Genomic DNA, 27,799 nt, shown 5'->3' with positions numbered 1-27,799 from the left:
TAATTTATTTAGACTTGAAGCTCAAGTAATTAAGAGTTTATTTAACTGAACTGTCCCAAAATTGCTATGTTAATTAAAGAAAGGCGCAAGTGAACTGACCTAGATTTTGTTTTTATCTTCAATATTTGACTTTGACCTACTGACCACATGGAGGAATTGTTTTCTTTTTACTCTCTGACACTTGATTTAAGAGCCTTACTGCATTGCCACTGCAGTTGTCTGGGAAAAGATGCTCATTCATTGATTCTGCCCCTTTTAGACTGGATTATAATTTCAGAATCAGTCAAATCTTGGTGCTGTAGCTTTAAAGACACAATCTGCACCCTTAACGATATGTAAAGAGTAGCCTTTGATTAACCGTTCGACTGTCTTTTCTCTGAGTGGTTTATGCCTTATGATGGGGTTGAATAAATAAACATGTTGAAGTTATTTATATAGTCCCTAATGTTAACTGTGACACCATTTGTTGGGCATAAAATGCTAAATGGTGTACTTGTTATTGCTCATATATGTATTGCTTTGTTCATTTAACTTCATTTGGCAGTGCAGAATTGCTCAAATGAACCATAAATATTTCCCTGTTTTCTGTCAAATGCATAATTTAAACTTTATTGTAATTCTCTCCCTTTTATGAATAATTAAGTGATTTGTTCCACTGCTAATGAAGTTTTCTGCTTACTTTTATTATGATTTATTAACAACTTCAGGCCCTGTTTCTTGAAGAACATTCATTGATACACTAGAAGTGTGTTTGTATTACCGCCCTCAACCTTTTTTTTTTTTTCTTTCAAGTTTGCTTTTCATTCCCTGGTTGTGACTGCCAATGGTGTTTTCTTCTGAGGTCTTCAGTGAAATTGTGTTCTAGTATGTACAGAGGAATTGATATATTTGCTCATAGGCTTTGTCATCAAGGCTTAGAGACTCATGTTCACCCATTCTTCAGTTTGTTAAGCCCTCAGCACAGAGAGTTATAAAATGTCAGAGGACCATTTTTCTATTATTCTTTTTCTATAACTGTATACGGTTTGATTTCATTGGATGTGCTCAAGTTGTAAACCTTTTGGTATAGATTGTCCCAATGGCAGGTCAAGCAATAAAATGATTAATTCTTGAATATGCAAGTGTCTTGTGTTTCCTGTACTGTAGAGTATTTCTCTCAAGGACTACAGATTCAAATATTAATTCTACTTGCGGCCTGTAATACATGGTTTTTGGGTTACATATTTTGACATAAAATACATTGAATTAATCATACTGGATCAAACGTAAATCCTGGATCATTTACTTTTTAATTCCATAAACCACAGTACATCCCCAATAAATAGGCTACTAAAAGGTGTCCTTGTTACTGTGTAATTATACATTTAAGACTGAGTAATATTAATTAACTACATGTACTTATATGATTAGGGTTTGGTTTAGGGTTACTTTGCATAATTATTTGTTATTATAAAAGTAAGTACATGTAACAAGGACACCTTAAAATAAAGTGTCACCATAATATATGTATACAGTGAAATTACAGCAATAATTCATTGGTAACACTTTATTTTAATGGTGTCCTTAATGGTGTTAATAGCAATTAATTATGCATAATTATATGCAAGTAACCCTAAGCCACACCATAATCCTAACCCTAACCATATAATATTACTCAAATAATATTACTCGGTACTTAAATGTTTAATTATACTGTAACAAGGACACCTTAAAATAAAGTGTAAGCTTGTAATTAAAAAAACAAACAAAACATTTCTAAGAGGCTATTTTGCAGAAATATCGATTGGATAACATCTCACTGTTAAAATGGCTGTAAGGTAGGCTATATTGATTTTGACAACTGTTATTTAAGGACTCTTCATATTATCTACCCCCAGGGAGTTGACTCTTCCCAAAATACTTGTAGTCATGTACATAAATGGCATTTTTGTATCATTTTGCCCCACCCCTCCACACCCAATACAACAACTGTCTGGCACTGGAATGACAGTTGTTCCTGTAAAATAAATCTCAGTTCCGTTCACTACCTCTTGTTTCATTAAATATGTTAACCTGTTTTGTTGTTTTTAATTTCAACGTGCAGTGTTTACTTCTTTAACTATGAAATTAATGTTATTTTCACAGGCGCATGCATCCTACTGTGACATGGAATGAAAGGGAAGCAGGCAGACTCACGAGATCTCCGAAAGCGTACGAACCTCGCGTTCGTCTTTTTCCGGAAATACCCCCGACTGCCACCGACCGCTGCTGCTGCTGCAGCTGGACTGCAATCGTACCAACCCACCTTAACATCACATTTCAGGCTATTTCTTTAGATTCTCGCTCGTCGGATACTACTCGTGCACTGCAAATGCAAGCCATTAAGTGTGTCGTTGTGGGCGACGGGTAAGATGTTGAAGAATAAATGCTAAAATTGCTTATTTTTGTACGGGGGTTTTCTTTTGGGCAAAAGCAATTGTTGCGAGGAGCTGGGGAGTGGGGATTGTGGTTTGGCTCAGCTGATGAGCGAGATCTGCTCAGACAGAATTGAGGGTTTTATAACTATTAAACATTTATATATATTACCGTGTCATTCTCCGAAACACCGTAGTTGATATCATTATGGTTTAAAATGAGATTGTAATGAGCATAGGCTCTGTTTAGTGATGGCTGTTTTGTTAAATGAATGCTCAGGCGTTTACAATTGTGTGCATTTGTTTATTTCAATTTTAAATGAATCGATTTCGCTTTAAAGCACTGTGGCAATGATAACATGTAAACCGTGCAAAGATTAAACGCATCTCGTGCAGTGTAGAAATGAGATGCGCGTGGACGATGGAATAGCTATGTAATGATGTCATGTTTTCACACCTACATCAGTGGAAATTATCGTGTGCTCGTGAGCCTGAACTTTATCGTTAACCTTTTCATAATTCATTCTTTTTTATCAGAGTGCATCATAAAATCAGCCTAATCCTTCCTAAAAATCCTTCCTAAATTCTTAAAACGGTATTTTTCCCCGCGATGATAAACATGGAAACAAATATTTGCATTGTAATTGGTATGCATTTGGTAGATATCAACTAGCACTTGTTTTTATGATCTTTTAATTACCCATTACCGGTTATTTTTAACATTACAGTGTCACATAACCACTATTAATCAGTTTTTGATTTTTTTTTTAAATAACCACTACACAATTATTAGACTACAACAGTAGAATGTAATATGCACTATGAAATTTTAACAATAATAATACTAGTACTATTTTATCTTAAAATACATGTCAAGCAGAAAAATATATTGGCCAAACCGTTTATTATCTCTATAGTATTTGGTTTGATTTGTACTTATTTCATGGTATTAGTTAAATGTACGTACTTTATTCATAGTTTCTTGTAGACCTTTGAGAATTAATATTAGCTGTTTCATGGTAACCATTTAAGGTTTATCCCCTGTCTCATGGTACACACTTTCTGTCATTTGCCATGTGAAACTTCATTTCACAGCCTACTGATCTAATGACAGTCTGGAATACAAATTCTCAAACATACTCGCTATTTTTGTCTGCTTACTTTGCTTTTTCTTTTTACCCCTTTTATTATCAGACTTCCTCACTATTACCCTTCCTTTTCTAATTTTTTTTATCAATTTTCACCCCGCCACTGCATTTCCTGTCGATGCTCTTTACTCCTCTTTCTATGTAAGTGCATGCAGTGTGTGTTTTTCATGACAAGAAGCTGTCACCCTGTATTCACTCCTCATCCAGCAGGGCAGTGCATTTGGGAACAGAGCTGTGAATTAGTGACTGCCAGTGTGCCATCGAGCCCAAGACTGAATGTAATGCCTGAATGAATAACCACAGGCCTTTCTGCCTGCTTTCCACAATTGTTTCCTTGATGTGCTGTGTATGTGCAGTCCTCAGTACTGCAGTCACCCTTACCACTCGGCCTCTTTTGTATTTCAGTGCCGTGGGTAAGACATGCCTGCTCATCAGCTACACCACTAATGCCTTCCCAGGAGAGTATATTCCCACAGTGTGAGTACAGAAATGGGAATTATTCCTGTGTGTGTCAGTTTACCTCTGTGGATGTGTTTCTGAAATGTTCTGAAAAATCTGTGTGACCCTCAGATTTGACAACTACTCTGCCAATGTTATGGTGGATGGCAAACCTGTCAACTTAGGCCTCTGGGATACAGCAGGACAAGAGGACTATGATCGCCTTAGACCACTCTCCTATCCCCAAACGGTGCGTACATATCTCCGTGATTTGATCTGTAATCCGGAGTTGAAAACTTTTTCTTTTTACAATTTTGACAGTGTTTTTTGTTTAGTCAAGATGCTTATTTTTTTTTCTTTTACTCATTAATAGACTTAATTAATTACAATTTTTGAACTCACTCATGCATTATTATAACCAGTAATATATTTTGTTACAGAGACTAGTTTTGTCTGTAGTTGGATCTTATTTCTTTTGAGCACTGGGCAGGGATTTGGGCATGTAGCCAAATTAATTATTTGTTTGTTCAAATATATACAATAGTTTTGAAAAATATGAGTCCCCCGACCTTTCCGCTGTTCTTCATTAAGATTTTTTCAAATACTTTCATTCAGCAAGGACTCGTTTAACTGATCAAAAGTGTCAGTAATGACATTTATAATGTTACAAAACATTTCTGTTTCAAATAGATGCTGTTCTTAACTTATTATTCATCAAAGAATCCTGAAAAAATGTATCACTGTTTCAACAAAACAAATTCAGCTATGCCATTACAGGAATAAGTTACATTTTAAAATATTAAAACAGTTATTTTAAGTTGTAATAATATATCTCAATATAACTGTATTTTGGATTAAATGAATGCAGCCTTGATGAGCTTGTTTTAGTGCATTAATAAATCGTACAGACTCCAAACAGTTGAGCGGTAGTGTGTTTTCTTCAAATGATAAATTATTTAAAAAGGTTATAAAAAGTTACAAAAAAACATTATTCTTCCGTTTTCTGACAACCTCAGCATTATATAACGCAGTATAATCAGAAATGAATAATTGATGACATTGATTTTTACAAAGAGTCTCCTTTGCTTTCTACAGGATGTGTTTTTAATTTGCTTCTCACTGGTGAGCCCTGCCTCCTTTGAGAATGTAAGAGCAAAGGTTAGTATCCACTGAAGAATAAGAAATGTATCTTGAACATTTGGATTCCTTAACAAGATCCACAAGCTGTTAGGGCGCCTTGTGTTAATCTGATTTCTCTTTGTAGTGGTACCCAGAGGTTCGCCATCACTGTCCAAACACCCCCATCATACTTGTGGGCACTAAACTTGATCTGCGAGATGACAAAGACACGATTGAACGTCTGCGGGATAAGAAACTAGCTCCCATCACTTATCCACAAGGGCTTGCTATGGCTAGAGAGATTGGTAAGAACGTTTTGTTATATGTATATTGTTTATTTCCTTTTTTGAAAACACACCCACACTGAAAAAAATTGGTGTAGAAACAATTTTCATTAAAAAATTGCTAGTAAATTTTAGTGCAATTAATTAAACGTGAAAATTCAAAGTACAAAAACTGAAATATATATGTATAAATCATGCTTAAATAGTCTTTGTTTACAACTTTTAAAAATGTATATTTTTTACAGTTTAGAACTTTTTCAGGTGTGCTATAATTGTGTTTATTATAGCATTGCCATGGGGAATTGTACCATGTACAGTTGGCTCACTGAAATCTTTGGCTTTGTAGGTGCTGTGAAGTATCTGGAGTGCTCTGCTCTTACTCAACGGGGTTTAAAAACAGTGTTTGATGAGGCCATCCGCGCTGTTTTATGTCCTCCACCTGTAAAGAAAAATGGCAAGAAGTGTACTGTATTTTGAGGAACACCGCAGCTCATTTCTTCATTGATATGCCATGTAAACTGCGGGCTCTTGCTCTTCAGCTCTGCTGCTATCAACAGATAAATCCAGCTTGTGAGGTGACAAACTGCAGAGACATGCATTTCCATGGTATGTCTGGTATAACAGATATATCAACATAAATATGCCAAATTTGCTTTGTTTTATTAAACTTTGCCTTAAATTGTTGGTTTAATGTGAAAATTTATTGGAAGAGAATGACATAAAGCCATGGCATCAGGATGAATAATCAGTTACTAACGAACACGCATAGCTAACTGTAAACTTCTTTGTCCTGTTGCAACAAATGTTACATTTTTCAGAGCTTATTTTGTGGAAATCATGGCTGTTCATTTATATCTGCACATAATTTTTCCTTTTGGGATCTGTGAATGTGTCAGAAGATCGTGCAAATAGATATTTTGCGACTTAAATGTGTGGCCATAGTTAATGCTCTCACTTGAGGGGTGATGGTAAATACATTTTAAGTATTTTACTTTCAGCTTTTATTGCCTGTTAAACATTTCACACTGTACCTGTGTTTTAATGTGACTCCTGTATGTGATAATATGTTGAACAATGACAGAAATATTACACACTGAAATATTTGTTTGCCAGTAAAGTACTATTATTAGATACTATAAACAAAAATAATACTATATAAAATAAGCTGTAATCACAATTGACTGTAATGTTTAATGGACTACATACTGCAACTTGCAATGAAAACCATTTTGTGTATATAGTACATTTAGTTTAAAAGTCTTTTGTATTTTTTTTTTGCTAAACTTTTTCCTACACATATTTATATATGTTTAAAACACGATGAAATGTGCCATTACTGATTTTTGTGCTGGGCTAACAAATTGTTTTAACAGTTGTAAATGTTCAGATGATTCTTTGAAATGTTCTTTTACCTTTTAGTGATTAATATTTTTAATGAGATTAAAATATGTGTGTATGTGTGCCAGCATTTATGTTTTGTTAGTAAGCTTTAGCATCGGCCATTTTTGTCTTTATTGAACTAATGACTGAAAATTAAATCACTGGCACATACATAATCTCAGTCGCAGTTTCAGTTCTTGCCAAAAAATAAAGTACAAGTGTCAATGTCAATCATTATGAAGGTATGGTTGTGGCTGTTATGTGGTTTATTATTCTTAGGCTAAGTAACATCAGGATACTGTACAGCCAACTGGTCAATATCTCAAAATAAACTCTATCCCTGTACAATATCCCTTACATAACTAGACTTAACCAACACCCAAACTAAGGTGACCAGATTTCTGACATGGGAACTAGGGACATTACCTAGTTCAGTTGTAAAAAAAAAATCTCACTGTTATTATCTATAGATTAAAATACAAGAACAATAGATTTTTTTTATATTGTTGTTGGTTCCATTTACCATTATTATAAATAATAACTATTATAATGTTTGCAGTTCAAACTGACACAAACTGGTTTTAATACAATTCACTAAAAATCAAAGTAAAAATCGAATTACTATTAAAAATAGTAAATAATATTTTAAGCATTTTAAATAGGCTACTAAAGAGGTCATTACAGTATTATGTCGGCAAAAAAATTGACTTTACAAAAAAACTCACAAAATTTAAATAAATATGAGAACATATGATAAATAGAACTATTTAGCAAATATTTTCAGACATAATTATTAAGTATATTTAAGACAAAGTCAGAAACCCAAGCAATAAAGATGGTCGACAGAATTCACATCATTTTAACAGACGTGTATCAGACGCTGCTTCAATATAAAATCAGCCACTCATGTTAGAGCGGCCACTGTAAATGTGTTTTTGTTATTATTTTATGGCCTTGAGCCTGCAAAATATATCATACAGTGACTCGCGCTGGAGTGTGAAGGTAGTGACGTCTCCGCGCTGCACTCTCATGCCCCGGATGTGTTTGTGTGCTCTGTTTCTGCAGAGGAGGAGGAGATGCCACTACCCGTGCAGGTCTTTAACTTTCAGGTAAATTAGCGCCTTTAAATGCTTTCCCGTCATCTTCCACAACACGAGAGTAGCTAGAAGAAGCGCGCCGAGTTGAAGTAGCTCTGTTTACAGCGTCGGTTCCTCCCCTATCGCAGCCGTCTAGCATGAGCTCGTCAGTCAGAGCGGCCCTCAGGACGCGACAAGTTTAGCGACAGCGCGCCTCTGTCCGCCAGAGGAGCGAGGCCACTGCAGTTTCGACAGTGAATACATCCAATAGGGCTGTTTTGGTTCACACCCAAAGTGGTCCAGTAGGTTTTCTCGGGGTTGTTTGTGAAACACTTGGGTAGAAACTTTCTTTAGTGTATTTAGCAAGCTATCTCGTTAGCAAGCTGTCTGTTTTGTATCAGTTAGCTAGTGTGCTTGAAATTCAGACTGTGTTTCAAAGCATAGTACATTTTGCCTGGCTAGAACGTATTTTATGCTTGGTTTAAGTGCTCTACAACTTCATATGAGGCTCTAAAATACTGTCTAGGTAGGCTGCTCACTAGGTTTTGAGACATAGCCTCTATCAGATGCTTGCAGAGGTTAATATAGAGCACTGACTATTTCAATGTAAGCCTGATCTAGTTTTCTTGACCAAAATGATTGAACACTTTGGAGCTGCTAATATTTTATTGAACAGTATTTCATTTTTCATCTGATGAATATCTTCAAACCCTCTCTTCTAAAGTAGAAACATTCTTCAATTTGTTTGGTTTATATTTATGTGTTAATTTCAACAACTTTGACATGCTTTTGTCTCGGAGCTGCTGCCACCCCACCCCAGTGTGATTTTATAAGCATCCACCTTCTTGCAGGAGTATTTTCAGTCAGGTCAGCAAGATGCAGAAGGGCAGGATCAGGGAAAGCTTGAATTTGCCAGTCAGGTCAGCCTCATCCTCATTGGTAGAGCTGAACTTCAACGGTCAAAGCAGCGTGTCTGATCCGTTCATGGATTTTACTACCGGATTCAGTGTGTACAGCGCAAGCTCCTCATCATACTCACTGGAGGTAACCACACAATGAAGGCAGATAGGATGTGAAGCCATCTGAAAGCCTTGGAGCTGTCACTCAGTGTTGTGGTACTATGTTTTGTTTCCACAAACAATTTGTTTGGTGGTAAGGATATTGGTTCCTCGATGTCCAATTTTGTTCACCTACACTTGAATACATTCCTCCAGTGCAGAGGGTTAAACATGTCGTTTCCTGTATTAACAGGGGTCTGTAGAGCCCATGCAGATAGATGCTGACCCTCAGGACGACCAGCAGAATGCGCCTGACAGCAACTATGTTGTGGAAAACCCGACGTTGGTATGTATCATTGTATGTAATTGTGTACTCGCTTCCTCTAGCTGTTCACTATTATAAATCATTAATTTCCTATTTTTAAATAATTTTTAACAAAATATCATGCAGCATCTAAATTCTCTTGTTTCGATCATTTTCAGAATCACAGAAAAAGTTGTACCTTTTGGTAGAGATTCTGTCCAACAACCAGTAAATGGCTGATATTAAAATTATATATTGTAATAATTTTATATTAAAAATACAAACATGCAGTTTTTAAATTTAGGGATCACAGCATTATAATTTAAAGTACAGAAGATTTTCAATTTGAGATTTGCTAAAGATGCATTTGACATTTAAATTATTAATGTAATTTGTATTTACCTCAGTGTTATTTTAATATTATTTATATATTGTTATAGCATTTATTAATATGTCAAATTAGTAGTTTTTTATACTGTTACATTCAATTATAATGTTTAAGTTTTAGTGACTTTATGTGCTTTTTGTAATTTTTATTATTTTATTTTTAATATTTCCATTTAGCTTTAATTTATTTTTATTAAAGTTTTAGTAATTTAAAGTACTTGTATTTAGCTTCCAAAGCAACATATCTGTTTAGTTTTTGGTTGTTGTTTTTCATCTTACATTTATACTTTATTTCAGCTTTATTACAATTAACAAAACTATTTTAATAGTTTTTGTTTAAACAGTAACAACACTGCTTCAACATTGCCATTATCTAATGCTCATTTAATTTAAGTATAAAAATTGGGGAAATGAGCATCTGTCATATTGTTTGGCTATCAATATAGCGCTGATATTATGCGAGTCACAACCTTTTTTGGGACTTTGATGAACTGAGGGCTGACTTTATTTTTGGGCACAGGATCTAGAGCAGTATGCCTCCAGTTACAGTGGGCTGATGAGGATCGAGAGGCTGCAGTTTATTGCAGACCACTGCCCCCAGCTACGAGCGGAAGCACTGAAGATGGCCCTGTCCTTTGTCCAAAGAACCTTTAATGTTGATGTCTACGAAGAAATCCATCGCAAACTCACTGAAGCCACAAGGCAATTCAAGTTCATTTGTTTTCTACAACCTAACAGTGTTTCCTCATGGAAATATTACATGCATGACTTAGTTTGTACTTGAATAAGTTTGTACTTAAAATATTTGTGAACACAGGGATGTGCAAGGTGTCCCAGATGCGGTACCGGAGGGGGCAGTTGAACCCCCTCCTCTCGACACAGCCTGGGCAGAATCCACCAGAAAAAAAGCCCTGCTCAAACTGGAAAAGCTGGACACCGACCTTAAGAACTACAAGGGAAACTCCATCAAAGAAAGCATAAGGTGAGGCCAGATTGAATGTCTGTCTTTTTTTTTTGTCTGTGGTGCTGTGCCTGGTTTTACAATCTTTTTTTTTTTTTACACCTGCATGTGTTCAGGAGGGGTCACGATGACCTTGGAGATCACTATCTTGACTGTGGTGACCTCAGCAATGCCCTGAAATGCTACTCACGGGCCAGAGACTACTGTACTAGCGCCAAGCATGTCATCAACATGTGTCTTAATGTAATCAAGGTATGGGCTCGTTGTCTTCTCTGACTGTCAACTGATGTGTTTGATGATGATACAATATTCATGAAAGAGCATACAGTTTTTTTTTTTTTGCTTAAAGCTTAATTTCATGCTTAAAATCTCAGGGTGTATTCACACCAGGAAAGTCCGCTAGTTCAATTGTTTTGGTCCGGACTAAATTCATTAGTCTGGACATCCATTCATTGGATAGAAATTCTCAAGCAGGGAAAACAGGAAGCGCTAATCATGGAGATCTTTCATAGTGGAATTTTTATTCTTTTACTGATTTGGTGTTATCAGATACTAACGCAATATGAATAAACTTATGAGCATCATATGAGACAATGTCATACGATGTTGTAATTACGGCTTTCCGGAAATAAAATAGATATAAAATACTTAAAGCATATCACAATGTTACTTTAAACATTTAACCTAGATAAATGTGCACCATTAGGCGCATATCCAATCGTTTGTGCGGAGAGTGGAAGCTGAAGCGTGCTTCAGGACATCAGTGGAAACCAATTAAATACACCGTCGTTTTTGCTCATAAATGTAAGAGTAATACATCGTTGGGAACTGTAAAGAGTCTATGTGCACTCACAATATCAACAAAACGTTGTGCGTTTGTAAAATAAAGAAAACAAATGGGATGCAATTTCTCTCATCTCGGTCTTAAAGGAGTGCTTCTCAAAAATGCACTAAAACTCAGCAAATATTTTCCTACCAGACATGATGAATATATCTATAGAAATCTTTAAATGCCTACAAAATGAAATAATTCAAATCCAAAACAAAAACTCTTTCATTATGTAATCCATAAAGATGCATTTCTTTCTAAAGGCGCGTCTAATGATGAGATGGTAAATCAGGCTCAATTTCATCTTTGCGACACTGATTCAGAAAACACTACTTTATTAATAAATAATTCAAAAATCTCCTTACTATTTCCCCCCAACATATACATGGACACTTTTGCGGCAAGCTTATTTAGCGCGCTCACGTCATGGTGTGCGCCATGATCACGAAAACTCATCATTTGCATGCGTTTTTAAGCATTGTGGTTTAAAAACAAGTGATTGAAATGCAAAAAAACAGTGCTACGTGTGCAAGCTGTCGGTTTCTGAGCGTGATTTCTGCAATTGGGTCGGATTGAGGTCGGGTCATATTCACACCTTATACAAACCGTACCAGAGTTCGTTTGGAAGCGGACCGAGACCACCTCTTCAGCTAGGTCTCGGTACGGTTGTTTGGTCTGCACCAGATTGCGATTGCTGTATTCACTCCTGCCCAAAAGATCTGCACCAAGAGGGGAAACGAATCTGAGTTTGATTCAGTCGAACCAAACAAGACAAGTGTGAATACACCCTCAAAATTCAGCCTGCATGTAGCAGAATTTTCTGTTTTACGGTTATGAGTCTTTTTGGTGCGGATAGCTTAAAAATTCAAGCAGTCTCTAACAACTCATCCAAACAACCTTAATATTTTATAGGTTAGCGTTTACCTCCAAAACTGGTCCCATGTACTTAGCTATGTCAGCAAGGCTGAATCCACTCCAGAGATAGCAGAGGTAGGAGCAACCTTTCATTCTGGTTTACTAAGCTGAGAAATTTCAAAAGAGAATGAATCTACAATTATAATTTTTGTGTATCTCTGCAATCTAGCAACGAGGAGAGAGAGATAGTCAAAACCAAGCTGTTCTAACCAAACTGAAATGTGCTGCAGGCAAGTACTTTATTTGTATTTCAAGCTAGTTAAACGATTAATCGTGATTAATTGCATCCTAAATAAAAGTTTTTGTTTCCATAATATATGAGTGTGTACGGTGTATATTTATTATGTGTATATAAATACAAACACATGCATGTATATATTTAAGAAAAATATGCTATGTTTACATATTAAATATATATAATATTAAATATATTTGTGTATTTATATATATATATATATATATATATACACATAATAAATAAACACAGTACACATACATATAGTATGTAAACAAAAACTTTTATTTTGGATGCGATTAATCGTTTGACAGCACATTTCAAGTATGTGAAGTGTATTTGTCTTTGAAATGTAGAAACACGCTGAATCGTTATTTTAGAGTGTTTTTACAATATGTATACATACTCAAAATGTATGAACAATTTATGCATGCATATATGTGTGTGTGTATATTTGTATATGTATTTATTTCATGAGGAATTTGTGTTATTGTATTATTATTGTAGTCACATTTTGTCAGTTACTGAGATTTGTATAGTAAGTCATGTAAAAATAGTTTTGCCCTTTCTTGTGATTTGATATCATCATCTCTCTCGTGACAATAGGATTGGCAGAACTTGCCTCAAGGAAGTATAAGCCGGCTGCCAAGTGCTTCCTGCAAGCCTCATTTGACCACTGCGACTTCCCTGAGGTTGGTGTCCTTTTCAGCTTTGTTCTAATGCCACACCAGATATTTCTAATAATACTGTTGAAGATAAATAAGATGGTGTTTTCCTACAGTGTGTAATGAGATGCTCTGTTTGCTCTCTAGCTACTTTCCCCCAGTAATGTAGCAGTGTATGGGGGGCTGTGTGCCCTAGCTACATTTGACAGACAGGAACTGCAGCGAAATGTCATCTCAAGCAGGTGAACGTTTTTCACCTTCAAACTAGGTGTTCTAATTAACACAGGTAGATTGTTACTGGCTACATGTGGATAACACCTCATTGATTTAATTGTACTCGCCCTTTGTTTTTTAGCTCCTTTAAATTATTTTTAGAGTTGGAACCACAAGTCCGTGATATTATCTTCAAGTTTTACGAGTCAAAGTATGCATCTTGTCTGAAAATGCTGGATGAAATGAAGGTGAGTTTATTGATGTGTGCTGAGCAGTTGCTAGGTTTTGATTCAGCAAAGTTTCAGACACTGATACTTTCTGTTGTCATTTTTGTAGAGATGTTATGATTCATTAGTGTTTTATTTTATGTATTCTAGGATAATCTCCTCCTAGACTTGTATCTGGCCCCTCATGTAAGAATACTGTACACACAAATCAGGAACAGAGCCCTCATACAGGTATGCAAAGGGATATGTGGTTTTGGTCTATGAATTTTATTTAGTTGCCGAACTTTGACGACTTCTTAATCTGATTCCTTTAAAGGAATAGTTAATCCAAAAATGATAATTGGATGCGTCAATGATGACAGAATATTCATGTTTGTGTGAACTATCCCTTTAAATCAGTAGAATTCACAACAGCAGTGTTCAATATGTGCTCCAAACTTTTGCAAGCCATATTGACACATGCACATGATCAGTGAACATCAGGTCATCCCTGTTTTTGAGCCCTGCTTGACATAATTATATTGATATAGAATGCTGCATGTGAGTTCAAGTTAAAAGTGTAATGGCCATAAGATTATATTGACTCCTAAAGTATTAACATAGTTGCACTTACATGAACAATTGATTAACTTTGTCTTGTATTTCCAATGGGCAGTACTTTAGCCCCTATGTGTCAGCAGACATGAACAAAATGGCCATGGCCTTTAATACCACAGTAGCAGCTCTGGAGGATGAACTGACCCAGCTGATCCTGGAGGGCCTGATCAATGCTCGTATCGACTCCCACAGCAAGGCAGGGCTGCACTCTCTCATTTGTCACCCTGACACTTCTTTTTTCTGGAACAATGTTCCCTTTTCTTGTCACTAAGCTAAAATACTTTGGCTGATTTTTGTATCAATACCTTTCAGCATTTATAATCCACTTTTCTCTTGCTTTGTCATTAAACACCTTACCTTGAATAAAACATGCCATATTCCCTTTTTGCCTAAAACAAGGGACTGTTTTGAAACAGGCTTTGGTGAAGATTTTGCATTGAAACTTGAGTTTCACCTGTGAATTGAAAATTGTCTTTGTAGATCTTGTATGCCAGGGACGTGGATCAGAGAAGCACAACCTTTGAGAAGTCTCTACAGATGGGCAAAGAGTTCCAGAGACGAGCGAAAGCCATGATCCTGCGGGCAGCTGTGCTTCGTAATCAGATACACGTCAAGGTAACAGGGTCCCCAGGGTAACGTGTCCTCGCTTTGCTCTGCTCTTTACCTCACCATCACCTGACCATCTCCTTCCCCTCAGCATGAGTGTCTCAGAGCTGCTCAGTCAGTATCAGAGCACTGCATTTATTAAAGCAGTAACACATCTGAGGATGTGAGATGAAGCCGTTTTCTTCACATTGATGTGACTCATATAAAGTTGCCTCAGCTGTATTACTGCACTTATAAGCAAACTGCGTGTAAGTTTTGTTGTACTAAGAGAATGTTAAATCAATATTCTGGGTTCACTTTAGGCTAATCTCAATTGACAGCACTTGTGTCTCTCATTTTCTTAAAAAAAAAAAAAAAGCAATGAAATCTGGGTTACAGTGAGGCACTTGCAATAGAAATGAATGCGGCCAATCCAACAATGTTAAAGTACTTCAGAATGTGGTCAGAATATGCTGTGCCTTTGAACTTTCTATCCACCAGAGAATCCTGAAAAAATGGATCAGTTTCCACTTCAATACAAAGCGTCACAACTGTGTTTAACATTGATAATGATAAGAAATGTTTCTTGAGCATCAAATCAGCACATTAGAATGATTTCAAATAGATCATGTGAGTAATGATGATGAAAATTTAGCTTTGACATCGGAGGAATAAATTAAATAAAATATATAAAAAAATTGGTTGTGAATGATACTGTTAATGTTGCCATGAATACAGCCGTTGTTGCTGATATGGCATTAAAATATAAATAAATAAAAGTTAAAATTTGAAACCGATAAGTTGTAATAATATTTGACAATATTACTATTTGTACTGTATTTTTGATCAAATACATGCAGCCTTGATGAGCGTGAGAGACTTCTTTGAAAACATTAAAATACCCTAAACCTTGGAATGGTAGTGTATATACAAATTTACAATTGTTGCAAAGATAGCTTAAACCATAAAATGACTGTATAAATCAGAACAACTTTACAGCTCAAATAAGAAACAAATTTGTATTGAAGAATTAATGCCTGTGCTTTAAAAAACAAGCTATGGTTTGGCCCCATTTGCTTCCATTGTAAGTGTCTCTCCAGAACCTCAAATTTTGCATGGATTTTCTTTATATAGTCTTTTTTTTTAATCAATATTATGGCACAAATGCTGTCTAGCTTAATTTGTATTGAACCTGGAATTATGTATTAAATCAATCCACTAGCTTATTGCATTTAGGGAATCAACTAGATGCAAGTTGATTTAATATGTGTGGAAAAACGGTAAGCTCTGAGATTTTGTGAGCTTCTGTTCCCTGAGAAAGAGCTTTAAGAACACCCCTAGTCTTCATCTGTCATTCTTCACCAACACCAGCATGCGTTTCCCTCTCAGTCTGTTTTCCTGCTCTATGTGATGCTTCTCGCTGATCCCTCTCATTCCTTTCGCAGTCCCCTCCAAGAGAAGGCAGTCAAGGGGAGCTCACATCTGCCAACAGCCAAACACGAATGAGCACCAACATGTGAAGACTCGACCAAATGCCTCTCCTAGGAAAGTACACGGGGCCACTGCCGCATCTTAGGCCTCTGTTTAGAAATCAATTATTTCCCTGCTGAAGAGAGAAAAATCACAATCTAAAGACTTTATTTAAGTTGGGAAGAAGATATCTGTTGTCTGTATTAAAGACAAGCACACCCTGTTGCTCAAATGAAAAGGAAAAAAAAAGATAAAAAGAGAAATGCGGCACTTAAGCTGTACTGGCCTGTTGTTCTTTGTAAAGGATGCACTTTCCTCTGTATCTTGTGACAAACCTTGATTACACATTGAGAAACCTCATCACAAAACATGCTTTTAAAATAAACATACATTCAAAAAGATGCTTCAACCCGGAAAGGTTCTTTCTCCATCTGTTTCTGACGCTGCAGTCGGAAATGCAATTAGACAGCTTTGAACACTTTCAACAATTGCAGCATCATCTCTGTTTAACAACATTTAGTTTTTTCTCTGATGTATTGTGTTCTGCTGTTTTAAGTAAGATTGTTACTCCGGTGAATCATCACCAGCTGGTCGGTGATCTTTACAAAGGTAGATTTTATTTGCTTTTATGGCCTGGAATAAACGATAACCTAGAAACGTTTACAAACTATTCAGTTTCTTTGGTCATATTTTTAGAAAAGGAGAAAGGCAACTTTTAACACTTTGAAATTTATTTGAGCAAAATTTCCAAAATGTTTTAATTCTAAGCCCAAGGAACTGATGGGGGGGGGCATCCAGTATATAGCCACAGATCTGTACACACATTTACATTTAGGGATTCGTTCAAGGGTGTTTGAGTAACTGCCCCACATCTTTAGAATAAGGCACTGAGTTGAGTCCTGATGCTTTAAAGTACTGTGTGGAAAAATAAACATGTTGGCCTATAATAAAATGTCATTATATTGAAACAAAGTTGTATTAGAACTGCATACTTTTTTTTTTTAAACTAAAAGAATGAAGATAAGGCAGTACAATAATAGCAATTGTTGGGTAAGGCATCTGAATTGACATCTTTAAAAAAAAAAACAATTTACTGGGTCAGGAATCTTTGTAGTATAACGGTCCTCATCTCTAAAATAAATGTCAGAATGTGTGTGAAATAGTCACAAAGATCATACAGGATCATATCCACAGGAAAATACTCGGATTAAAAGTGGATTTATATACATGTTAAAAAAAAAAACATACAAACATGGCCGATCTTTCATTTCGGAAGACAATAAATACAGTAAAAATACAGTTCAAATAATGTTTGAGTGAAGATGTCCATTAGTGTATTTCCACAGAACATCCCGAGGTAAAAGTCTAGCTCTTCTATCTTAGGTGTACAGGGAGCAGTGCAGGATTGTGCATTCAGAGCGGCTGCTTCATATACCATGTACCCAGTAAATATATTACTCTAAGCAATTTTAAAATATTAAGACTATGGAACTATTCACCCGACAGCAGTCCAGAAAGTGGTACTTTGTTACAGAAAAGAATGACTCTTCAAATGATCTAGTGTAAGTAACAGTAGCACTGATCTTACTATGTCTGTTTCTTTGCATGTTTAGTTCATTTGGAGTCATATGGATCCAAATCACATATCAACAGTGAAAAACCAGGTTTGGCCTCAAATGCAGTCTTGTACTTCTAATTCAGTGCAGCAATGGTAAGTGATAAACCAGTTCAACGTGTTTTCCATATCCAGTACACAAGTCAGCTTTACAATGGACCATGGGCTGCAGTAGAAACGGTCTGAATGTTGGGATTCCCATTCGTCAGCCCACCACCCGTATCAGAGTTTAAAGCCTTGGTTTTGAATTTCAATCCATGGCCTGTAACCCAACAATGAACAGAGAGCAAACAGTTAGTCTTATAGAAGTGGTAGGACATTACAAGTTACATTCACATACATGCTGGTAAGGAGATTAACATCAGAACAATAGTGTTTTCATTTAAACATTCTTAGAAGTTAATGCTCAATATTTACACAATGATAAAATATTTAAGCAAATGAAATTACAGTATTAAATCACTAAACATCTCCCAGCTAACTTGCTCACTTGTGAAGCTATTGAGAGTATTACTGATCAAGTCACTGTGCGGTTCATACACAGTGAAACAGCTGCTTGATATACTAACCAGGACAATCAGCCACTTCCTTAAAAGCCTTCCTCTTGCAGCAGCCACGGCACAAGTTGAACACACATTTATTCCCCTGTTGAGGGTGTAGAATAAAATTAAATTTACCTTGTGTACATCTGTGAATTTAAGATTTTTAAAAAGCACACAGAATGGTTCTGTAAACACTTCAAAACAGAGTACATTATACCATTAAAATCATCAGATGATCAAAAGTCTTACTTTAGGGTTTCCACATTGCTCACACTTGATGTATTTTGCTGCAGAACACAGGGACGCAAAGGCAATGTTATTTACCTCAATCAATACATGTTAGCAAATATGACATACAACCATTTAGAAGTTTGGGGTCTGTATTATTTTTCATAAAAAATAATATTTTTATTCAGAAAGGACACATTACATTGATCAAAAATGACAGTAAAGACGTTCATAATGTTACAAATGATTTCCATTTCAATTTTACTATCCAGTATCCAGAAAAAAAATGTTTCACAGCTTCCACAAAAGTATTAACCAGCATAACTGTTTCCAACATGGATAATAAGAAATGTTTCTTGATCAGCAAATCAGCATATTAGCATGATTTTTGAAGGATCATGTGACACCCGAATAAAATGAAATAAACCTTACTGACCCCAAACTTCTGAATGGTAGTTCATGTCTAATAAAATAAACATTTTTTATCATTTCATATCCTTTTTTTTACATTTTTTTTCTAGTTTATTATTCAAAGGTTACAATAATGTGCACTGTGGCATCGCCCCATTAGGTCAGTGGGCTTTGGGAAATATTGGGAAAAGATTTATCCTTACGTTTCAGCTCTGGACAGAAGTTCTTGTGGGGGTTGCGGGCTTTCTTCTGCTTGTTCTTGGAGAGCGAGTCGTTGGGTCCATCACTGTCCTCCAGTGCCCTCTTTACACTCACAGCTTTGGTTTCTGATGTTTTCTGCCCATTTTCAGTGTTTGGATCCTTGGGCCTGCATAATATACCAGCTTCACAGTCATGTCCCAATATTATACTCAAACTAGTTCATGTCTATCATGGGCAGAAATTATTTCTTTGGTCCATTCAGTAAGTGTCAAAGATTATGACTGATATTACACTGTTTTGCTGAGACCACAGAAATACTATAATTGTGAAAGTTTCTTCATGCTCACACAAGACTCAGAAATCTCTCATGCTCAGAAAACATGTCCTCACGGTGGTCTGACGTAGGGTTGACAGATCCAGTGAGGGAGGGGAAGTCCAGTCCGAGTCCATTCTGATTCATCTTTAGCCATCTCCTCCTGTAACAGTAAAATTAAACTCTCTCAAACTCTGTCATAAGATTAGTAAATATTTCTATCTGAATAAAGCTGGACTATGATGAATTTGAAATCAACAAAGTTCCTTTACCTGGCAACGTTGTTTCAGCTGTCTGTTGACCTCTGCAATCCCAGCTACGTTTTTCGCTTTGGCCAGCTCCTCCCTCAGGTCTTGATGTATCTGTAAGCTGTTGTAATAAAAATACACACTTATTATAATACAGTTCACCAGCAAGATTTTAAAATGTTTTTGAAAAAAGCCTTTATGTTCAACAAGGCTGCATTAAAAACAGTAATAATGTCAAATTAAATATTTTCCACTGCACTACATTTTACAGAGCAAATTATTCCACTGATGTCAAAGCTGAATTTTCAGTTGCTATTACTTCAGTCTTCAGTGTCACATCTGACAGACATCTTACAGAAATAAACATTTCTTATTATTATTATCAATGTTGAAAACAGTTGTACTGCTTAATATTTCTGTGAAAACTGTTATACATTTTTTCAGGATTTCTTGATTAATATAAAGTTCAGAAAAACAGCATAATGTAATTTAACTATGTTTACTGTCACTTTTAACCAACTGCATGAGCCCTTGCTGAATAAAAGTATTAATATCTTAAAATCTTACTAACCCCAAATTTTAGAATGATAGTATTTAATGAATTCTCTCAATTAATTAAGTGACTACAATCTCAAGCCAAATATCAGCGTCAAGTATCAAATGTGAAGGAACTTACGTGTGGTGCCACAGTTTGAAGATGTGAGCACGGACGTAAGACAGACTGCAGGGTGGGTGTTTCTCCACAACCTCCAGGTACTCCTCAGCCATCTCCCACACAGGTGGACTACGGCCTTCAAACAGAGCAGGATTGTGGAGATTCCCTTCTGTAAATGTAATGAGTTCATATTTTTCTATTACTGCATTAAGAAATATCAAAGTGTGAGCCTTTCTATACAAGCATGTTTATGAATCTTGTCTTTGTATGCGTTACCTGCACTCATGACACCTTGTACTCCAGTCTCTTCCATGCAGCGCTGAACATCACTCAGGTACTGGATGTTTCCATTGGCGAAAACGGGAATGCTTACAGCCTCCCTACACAAATACAATGAAGGTACCCCATCAGGACAAAACACTAAGAACAGTCAGCACCAGTAGCAAGTGTTGCATCTCTTACCGTACAGCTTTGATGTGCTTCCAACTTGCAATGCCAGTCAAAGCCCCCTTTTGATCTTTAGTTCTCCCATGAACTGTGAGGAGCTGTAAAAATTTTTTAAAGATACTAAACCATCAGCAGCTGGTTTAAGAAAATATGAATTGCATTAGTTTGAGATTTGTGGGAATGTAGTGCATACAGGTGGTATAACAAACGTTTACAGGTTGGAGAGACGTAAGCCTCACTCCCTCACATGGGCTCCTGAGAAAAGTGCTTAATCCCAGGTTGCTCCATGTGCACTTTAGATAAAATATCTGCTATATGATAAGCAAGGGGAACACTTTACCTGGCATCCAGCATTTTCCAGCATTTTGGCATACTTCACGGTTTTCTCAATCTCTGGGAAGACACGGATTTTGCAAGTAATGGGCACGGAGAGTTTTTCATTGGCCAGTTTAACTGTAAACGACAGCACCTGAATAAGACACATTCTCTACATGCTTCACATCTGCACAGAGCTATTAAAATACGACAACTTACTCATTTTCTCAAGAAGGTCCCACTCATCTTGAAGAAACACACCATAATGGCCTAGGAGAGAATTTATAAATGAGATTTCAGTGAATGCATGAAGGAAATGTGTGACCCTGGAGCACAAAAGCAGTCTTAAGTCGCTGGGGTATATTTGTAGCAATAGCCAAAAGTACATTGTATCGGTCAAAATTATCCATTTTTCTTTTATGCCAAAAATCATTAGGATATTAAAGTGAAGATCATGTTTCATGAAGATATTTTGTAAATTTACTGTAAATATCAAAATATATCAAAATGCATTGCTAATAACTTCCTTTGGACAACTTTAAAGGCAATTTTTTCAATATTTAGATTTTTTACACCCTCAGATTTTCAAATAGTTTTATCTCGGCCATATATTGTCCGATCCTAACAAACCATACATCAATGGAAAGCTTCTTTATTCAGCTTTCAGATGATGTATAAATCTCAATTTTGAAAAATGTACACTTATGGCTGGTTTTGTGGTCCAGGGTTATTAGATCAAAAATGCAGTTAAAACAGTAATCCCAGGTGAAAAAAGTACACTTCCATGATATACTTAAAGTGCTCTGTTTTCTCACACTAATTTTGTACTTAATATACTAAAAATTATTATTTAGTACCTCTTAAGATCATCTAAGTTTATTTAACTGTGCTATTTTGAGACACCATGAATATGAACTAAAATACACTTTCCATACTATCTCTGTATTTAAAAAAAAAAGTATTTAGTTACCACTTGTAGTACACTTGAACCCATCTTTCATACACTAGTACACTCAAGTGTACTACAAGAGGTAGCTAAATACATTATAGTATGTGCATTTTGGTTCATATTCACGGTGTCCAAAAATAGCACAGTTGAGTACACTTACTGTATATGATCTTAAGTATATCTTAAGTACTAAAGAATCATTTTTAGTATATTAAGTACAAAATCAGTGTTCGAAAGTAGAGCACTTTAAGTACATTATGGAAGTATTCTTTTTTCACCTGGGATACTGTTCAATATTATTACAATTTAAAAATAATTGCAATATATTTTTAGATATTTTAAACAATTTTTTCCTCTGATGGCAAAGCTGAATTTCAGCATCATTACTCCAGTCTTCAATGTCACATGATCCTTCAGAAATCATTGTAATATGCTGATTTGATGCTAAAGAAAATGTATTATCATTATCAATGTTGAAATCAGTCGTGCTGGTAATATGTTGTAATGTTTAATGCTTTTTATTCAGGATTCTTCAATAATAGGAAATAAAACAGAAATCTTTTGCAACAATTTACTCTCACATTTGATTAATTTACTGCATTTTTGCTGAAAAAAAAACTCTTATAAATGGTGGTTTATCTCTCACATACAACAGAAACGAAGTGTCAGCTGAATTTTGTGTACCTCTTTTTGCAATCATCTGAGGGCAACCCAAATTCAGATCGATGGCATCACAGTAATCCTGGGCAAGTACAGCAGCCTGGATAAACACCTCTGGATCATTGGCACAGAACTGTAAGGAGACACTCCGTATGAACACAGTCCTCTCTGTCACCTCATGGGGTTTACTGATGCCAAACAAGACAGAGCCCACCTGTGTGATGAGGGGTCGGTCCTCCTGGTGGACCTCGTTGTACAGGTTCTCTCGGCGGTAGTTGGCATCCCTGACGAACACCTGTGCGTGCAGCATGGGAGTGTAGCAGAGCTCTGCACCGTGTCTGCGGCTCAGCAGCCTCCAGGCCAGCTCGCTCTGCTCCACCATGGGCGCCACCACATAGCGTGCACCCTTCAGAGTGCTCCTCCAAAACTCGAACCCACAGGGTTTCGCCATGCTGCCTGCACAGGATGAAATCCAGAGCTGGGTAGGAACTGATCACATGAAATCTGGATTACCTAATCAGATTCCAAAAATGAAGTACTTGTGATTAGATTTGATTACATTTCAAAATACTCGTAACCAGACAATTAAAAAAAAAAAATAGATTACATGATTACATATTTACACAATAGCAAAAATGTATTCATAATTACTGATTCTCCCCAATGCCTCTTTTTCATCTTTTAAATTTTCCTTTCCAAAAAAGCCTACCTACTCAGAAAGTCTTTGGAATCGGTAACGAGTTACAATTTGTAAGTAATCTACCCAGCTCTGATGAAATCATAAATTCGCAGACATGGATCCTACTCTAAATTAGCATAGCACCTATCTTAACTGCACGCTCTGAAATTAACATTAACACGTTAGTGTTATTATTAGCACTAATTTGAATCTGTCGTTTATCACTAAACATTTTGGAAAGGTGTTTCAGCAAAAGAAACTAAAGAGTCTGAGACCACGGAATGATTTGTGTTACATATATGAAGAAATAAAGCGTGAAGGACAAACACATTGACAGAGCTTAACTAGAAGATGCAATTCTTTTAAAACAGACTGTATTGAGAGCAAAATACTTAGCCACAGACAGCAGCTCTGTGCTGCACATGAAGTGTTGAGTGTGTCGCGGTGAAATACATCCGTGAGGAAACACAAACCTATTGATTTATTCCGGGGATTATGACAAGATACAATATATCACACCGTTTGGAATAACTACTGAGTGGGTTGTAAATTATGTTTTTGTTCAAATGCAAATGTCATCTTTAGAATGAATAGATATATTATTTGTATGTGATCGTGTTCCTTTAAACTCAACATCCATATTTGCGCGAAGTCAGTGTAAAGGAATTCAGTAAAACATTCTGGAATATTGATTCTTAAAAATCAGTTTTCTTTCCTTTTTTTTTGTTGAAAATCATAGATTGAAATCATAGATTTACAACCGTATTATAATTGACCACTAGATGTCAGTGTTGACCTAATCATTCTGTGTTACGTTCTGTCACTTTTTCTTTCTAAGCTATTTCCTGTCTTGTGTTTAGTTTACATTTTAGATCTTTACCATGAATTCTCGATTAGTTATTGAAAAGATACAGGATATTTAAATGACTTCATGAATAAATAAGACAACGTTTTAATAAAGATTAAGTACCGCATTGTTTTGGTAAACAAACAAGTAAAAGCACACACACACACACACACACACACACACACACACACAGGGTTACCATGTGTTACTTATACCACTTTATCTATCTCTTTTTTTTCTACAATGTCCTCATTTGTATATCTGCATAGTTTGTATGTACATATTTAAACTGTATTTATCTGTATTTTTACGTCTCCTGTCAGTGTTTTAAATGTTAACTGTATGCACCAAAGGTCTGAGAGTTATGCAATTTCAATTCTCTGTATGTATGTGCTGTACATGTGGCAGAATTGACAATAAAGCAGACTTGACTTTGACTTTGACTTATGGGACAATTTTTTTTTTTTTTTTTTTTCTAACCCTAAACCTACCATCACAAAAGCTGCTGGCATTTTAAGATTTAAAAAAACTTAATTCTGTATCATTTATTAGCTTGTTTCCTCATGGGGACCAAAAATGTCCTCCTCAAGAACAAGAATTTTGAATATTGCCATCTTTGTGGGGACATTTTGTCCCCATAATGTAGGGTATAACTGAACAACACACACACACACACACACACTTATTTGCTATTTTTACTATTCATTACACAAAACAAAAATAGTCTATTTTCTACAGTCTGGCCCCTTAAACATGCTGTTTACTATGATAGTGTGCAATGGGGCCCCTAGGATAAAAGACCCCCTGGAAGTAGTTTTCTCCTAGAATAATGTATGGCTACAAAAACGCTGTAAGTAATAAGCAGTAACACTACTTTCTATCCTGAACACCTGTAATATGGCTGATGTTGGGTGTATTGGCTGCTTCAGTTACATGAGGTTTATTTGTGAAAAACATGAACTAAAATCGCAGGTCTCAGATGTACACGTTCATTAACTAATAGAAGAATAAGGAAAAAGTTATTATAAAATAGATTAAATATGTATAAATGACAAAATATTCAGAATTAATCATGAAAACATATTTTTTACTCAGCAATGTTCAATGGACCCCCCCCCCCCCCCCCCCCCAATATACAGTCTTCAGAGCAGTTTTATTGTAATTAAACACAAGGCTATGCATTGTTAAATACATCTTATTGACTTGAATACATCATTGTATTAAGAAGCACTTTGAGATGTGTTGATTTCAAGGTAGTTTGTTAATGTAGGCATTCTACATGTTATCTTGTATCTATGTTATCTTGACACTTCTCTTTATTAATAATAGAATCAACAGGCATGCGATTGCTTCCTCATGTTTCAGGACATTTGTGTTGACAGAGCACTGGTGAACACACTTTACAGAAAGTGCCAGTTAAGCTAGAATCTGCAGAAGAACATTCCCATTTTGTCAACTCTTTGTTGTGAATGTATTTGTTTTCCTCTGTTTAGATCTTGTGTTGTTTATCACTGTAGTAATACAGTGTGTTGGAGCTAGAGCTCTGCAAATCTGGTATGGCTGTTAGAGTGGGCGTTCACAGACTTTCCAGGCGCATTGCTCTCAACGTGACTGAGCACATGCAGTGGAAAGCTGAGTAATTCAGTCATGTGACTCTCACCTATACACCCTCAAGCACGGGCTCTGCTCTGACCAATCATGCTCCACTGAATACAACATCAGCTTCTGTGGGCGTTATCAGACACAAATTATCATGTTTCAGAAAAGGGGCTCAAAACACTTAGAAATGTTCTTATATTTGTTTTGTAACAAATGTATTGTTCTTTCACCGAACACATTAGGACAGTTTACTGTCATCATGTTACATGAGCTGCATGCATCTCTAAATGTGACTTTATTAAATATGAATTAAATGAAGCTTTAAAATGCTATTAAGGAGGATCTGTAATTTAAATACATGCAATTGCATTAAAAACCGTTCTTATCAGCAGGCAAAAATGTGCTCCAATGAGTCATTATCTGCATAAGTTCCTTTAACTATTGGCTCTTTCCACATAGGCTTCATATTGAAATGAGTAAATATTCTGCTTTATGTTGTCGTTTTAGTGTTATCCTTTTTAGGCGATAATTTACTGTGAAGAATCAAGTAATGTTGTGAATATATTCAGTTTGATAGATTGTATGCTTTCTTTGATATGAAATGTTATAATTAATGTTTCAGTCTATGGCCTTAGACAACTCTCTCCATAACTTTCAGAATAATTTTTGCATATCAATGCTTTGCTTGTGTAAGTCAAGTGAAATTTAGATGATTACAACTGGCTTTTTTAACATTTTAATAATATAATATATTATTTATTACAGTATACAGTAATAAATAAACAAAGGAAATATGTTCATTTGATTACGTAAAGAAAGATAAGATGTCAGTATGTTTAACATAAGTTTCGACTTCACAAACAGGTTTTGCAAGTTATCTTCCTGAAACATCATCATGAACACACCCAGTGAACACCCACAGATGTAAACTTTGTCATTTTCAGTGCTGAACTAAGTAGGCTACAACTGAGAAACCATATACATAATTCAGCAATTACATATTTAGCTGAGTTACATAGCCTATATGTGACCCTGGACCACAAAACCAGTCTTAAGTAGCACGGGTTTATTTGTAGCAATGCCAACAATACATTGTATGGGACAAAATTATAAATTTTTCTTTTATGCCAAAAAATCATTAGGATATTTACATTTACATTTAGTCATTTAGTAAAGCGACTTATAAATGAGGACAATACAAGCAATCAAATTCAACAACAGAGCAAGTGCTAACAAGTCTCAGTTAACTTAAGGCAGTACACGTTTTTTATTTTTATTATATAATAAATAAAACAAAACAAATAGAATAGAAAAAGATTAGAAAAGCTAGTGTTATTTTTTTTAAATAAAATAATAATAATAATATTAAGTAAAGATCATGTGCCATGAAGATATTTAGTAGATTTCCTACCATAATTTTTTTTTTTCATAAAAAAAGAACTTAAGAACTTAATTTGAACAATTTTAAAGGCGATTTTATCAATATTTAGATTTTTTTGCACCCTCAGATGCAAAATGTTCAAATATTTTTTATCTCAGCCAAATATTGTCCTGTCCTAACAAACCATACATCAACGGGAAGCTCATTTATTCAGCTTCCAGATAATGCACAAATCTCAATAAAACAAACAAACAAAAAACTGACCCTTATGGCTGGTTTTGTGGACCAGGGTCACATAAATGTTTATTAATTATACACAGTTATTTACATCCCTGTGCATTGTCCGGGTTTATTATTAGCGGTAAGATCGCTAATAAAACACTTAACTAACTTTTAGTAAACATTCTTCACATATTACTGTAACTACGGTTGTGGATGTTTCAATAATCTCAACCGATTTGACAATAAAAACCCGAGCTAGCGAC

At 35.6% G+C, this 27,799-nt stretch overlaps 3 protein-coding genes across 10 annotated transcripts; 2 read left to right on the top strand and 1 right to left on the bottom strand.

Annotated features, from left to right (window-relative positions):
• The first annotated feature begins 2,235 nt into the window (after window positions 1–2,235).
• Window positions 2,236–6,998, top strand: LOC306859249 (ras-related C3 botulinum toxin substrate 3-like). Its single transcript, XM_079400191.1, has 6 exons — window positions 2,236–2,385; window positions 3,947–4,018; window positions 4,112–4,229; window positions 5,075–5,137; window positions 5,244–5,403; window positions 5,729–6,998. The coding sequence occupies exons 1-6, from the start codon at window positions 2,351–2,353 to the stop codon at window positions 5,857–5,859; spliced, it is 579 nt and encodes a 192-aa protein (XP_079256317.1). The 5' UTR covers window positions 2,236–2,350; the 3' UTR covers window positions 5,860–6,998.
• A 636-nt stretch (window positions 6,999–7,634) lies between these two features.
• Window positions 7,635–17,189, top strand: LOC306857144 (COP9 signalosome complex subunit 1-like). Of its 4 annotated transcripts, none has more exons than XM_079396879.1 (15): window positions 7,635–7,871; window positions 8,690–8,882; window positions 9,090–9,182; window positions 10,048–10,229; window positions 10,345–10,509; window positions 10,605–10,740; window positions 12,230–12,307; window positions 12,402–12,462; window positions 13,074–13,159; window positions 13,280–13,374; window positions 13,488–13,593; window positions 13,723–13,803; window positions 14,228–14,365; window positions 14,650–14,784; window positions 16,200–17,188. In XM_079396879.1, exons 1-15 carry the CDS (start codon window positions 7,690–7,692, stop codon window positions 16,272–16,274), a joined length of 1,806 nt encoding a protein of 601 aa, XP_079253005.1. In that variant the 5' UTR covers window positions 7,635–7,689; the 3' UTR covers window positions 16,275–17,188. The 4 variants fall into 4 exon arrangements, with proteins under 4 accessions (XP_079253005.1, XP_079253007.1, XP_079253008.1 ...); XM_079396880.1 differs by lacking the exon at window positions 7,635–7,871 and adding an exon at window positions 8,011–8,140; XM_079396881.1 differs by lacking the exon at window positions 8,690–8,882 and having other exon boundaries at window positions 7,767–7,871; window positions 16,200–17,189.
• LOC306857170 (tRNA-dihydrouridine(16/17) synthase [NAD(P)(+)]-like) lies at window positions 16,942–24,027 on the bottom strand. 5 transcript variants are annotated; one of them, XM_079396918.1, is made up of 14 exons: window positions 23,880–24,027; window positions 23,023–23,321; window positions 22,833–22,941; window positions 21,419–21,469; window positions 21,225–21,337; window positions 20,900–20,982; window positions 20,714–20,817; window positions 20,459–20,606; window positions 19,807–19,903; window positions 19,612–19,697; window positions 19,224–19,387; window positions 18,631–18,668; window positions 18,409–18,484; window positions 16,942–18,101 (listed from the first exon to the last, which is right to left on the bottom strand). In XM_079396918.1, the coding sequence occupies exons 2-14, from the start codon at window positions 23,257–23,259 to the stop codon at window positions 17,989–17,991; spliced, it is 1,419 nt and encodes a 472-aa protein (XP_079253044.1). In that variant the 5' UTR covers window positions 23,260–23,321; window positions 23,880–24,027; the 3' UTR covers window positions 16,942–17,988. The 5 variants fall into 5 exon arrangements, with proteins under 5 accessions (XP_079253044.1, XP_079253042.1, XP_079253043.1 ...); XM_079396916.1 differs by having other exon boundaries at window positions 23,892–23,944; XM_079396917.1 differs by having other exon boundaries at window positions 23,023–23,264; window positions 23,861–23,933.
• Window positions 24,028–27,799: the final 3,772 nt, after the last annotated feature.

Source organism: Barbus barbus (genome assembly GCF_936440315.1).
Source record: "Barbus barbus genome assembly, chromosome: 3".
Classification (NCBI taxonomy): domain Eukaryota; kingdom Metazoa; phylum Chordata; class Actinopteri; order Cypriniformes; family Cyprinidae; genus Barbus; species Barbus barbus.
This window is presented reverse-complemented; position numbering and strand designations above follow the sequence as displayed.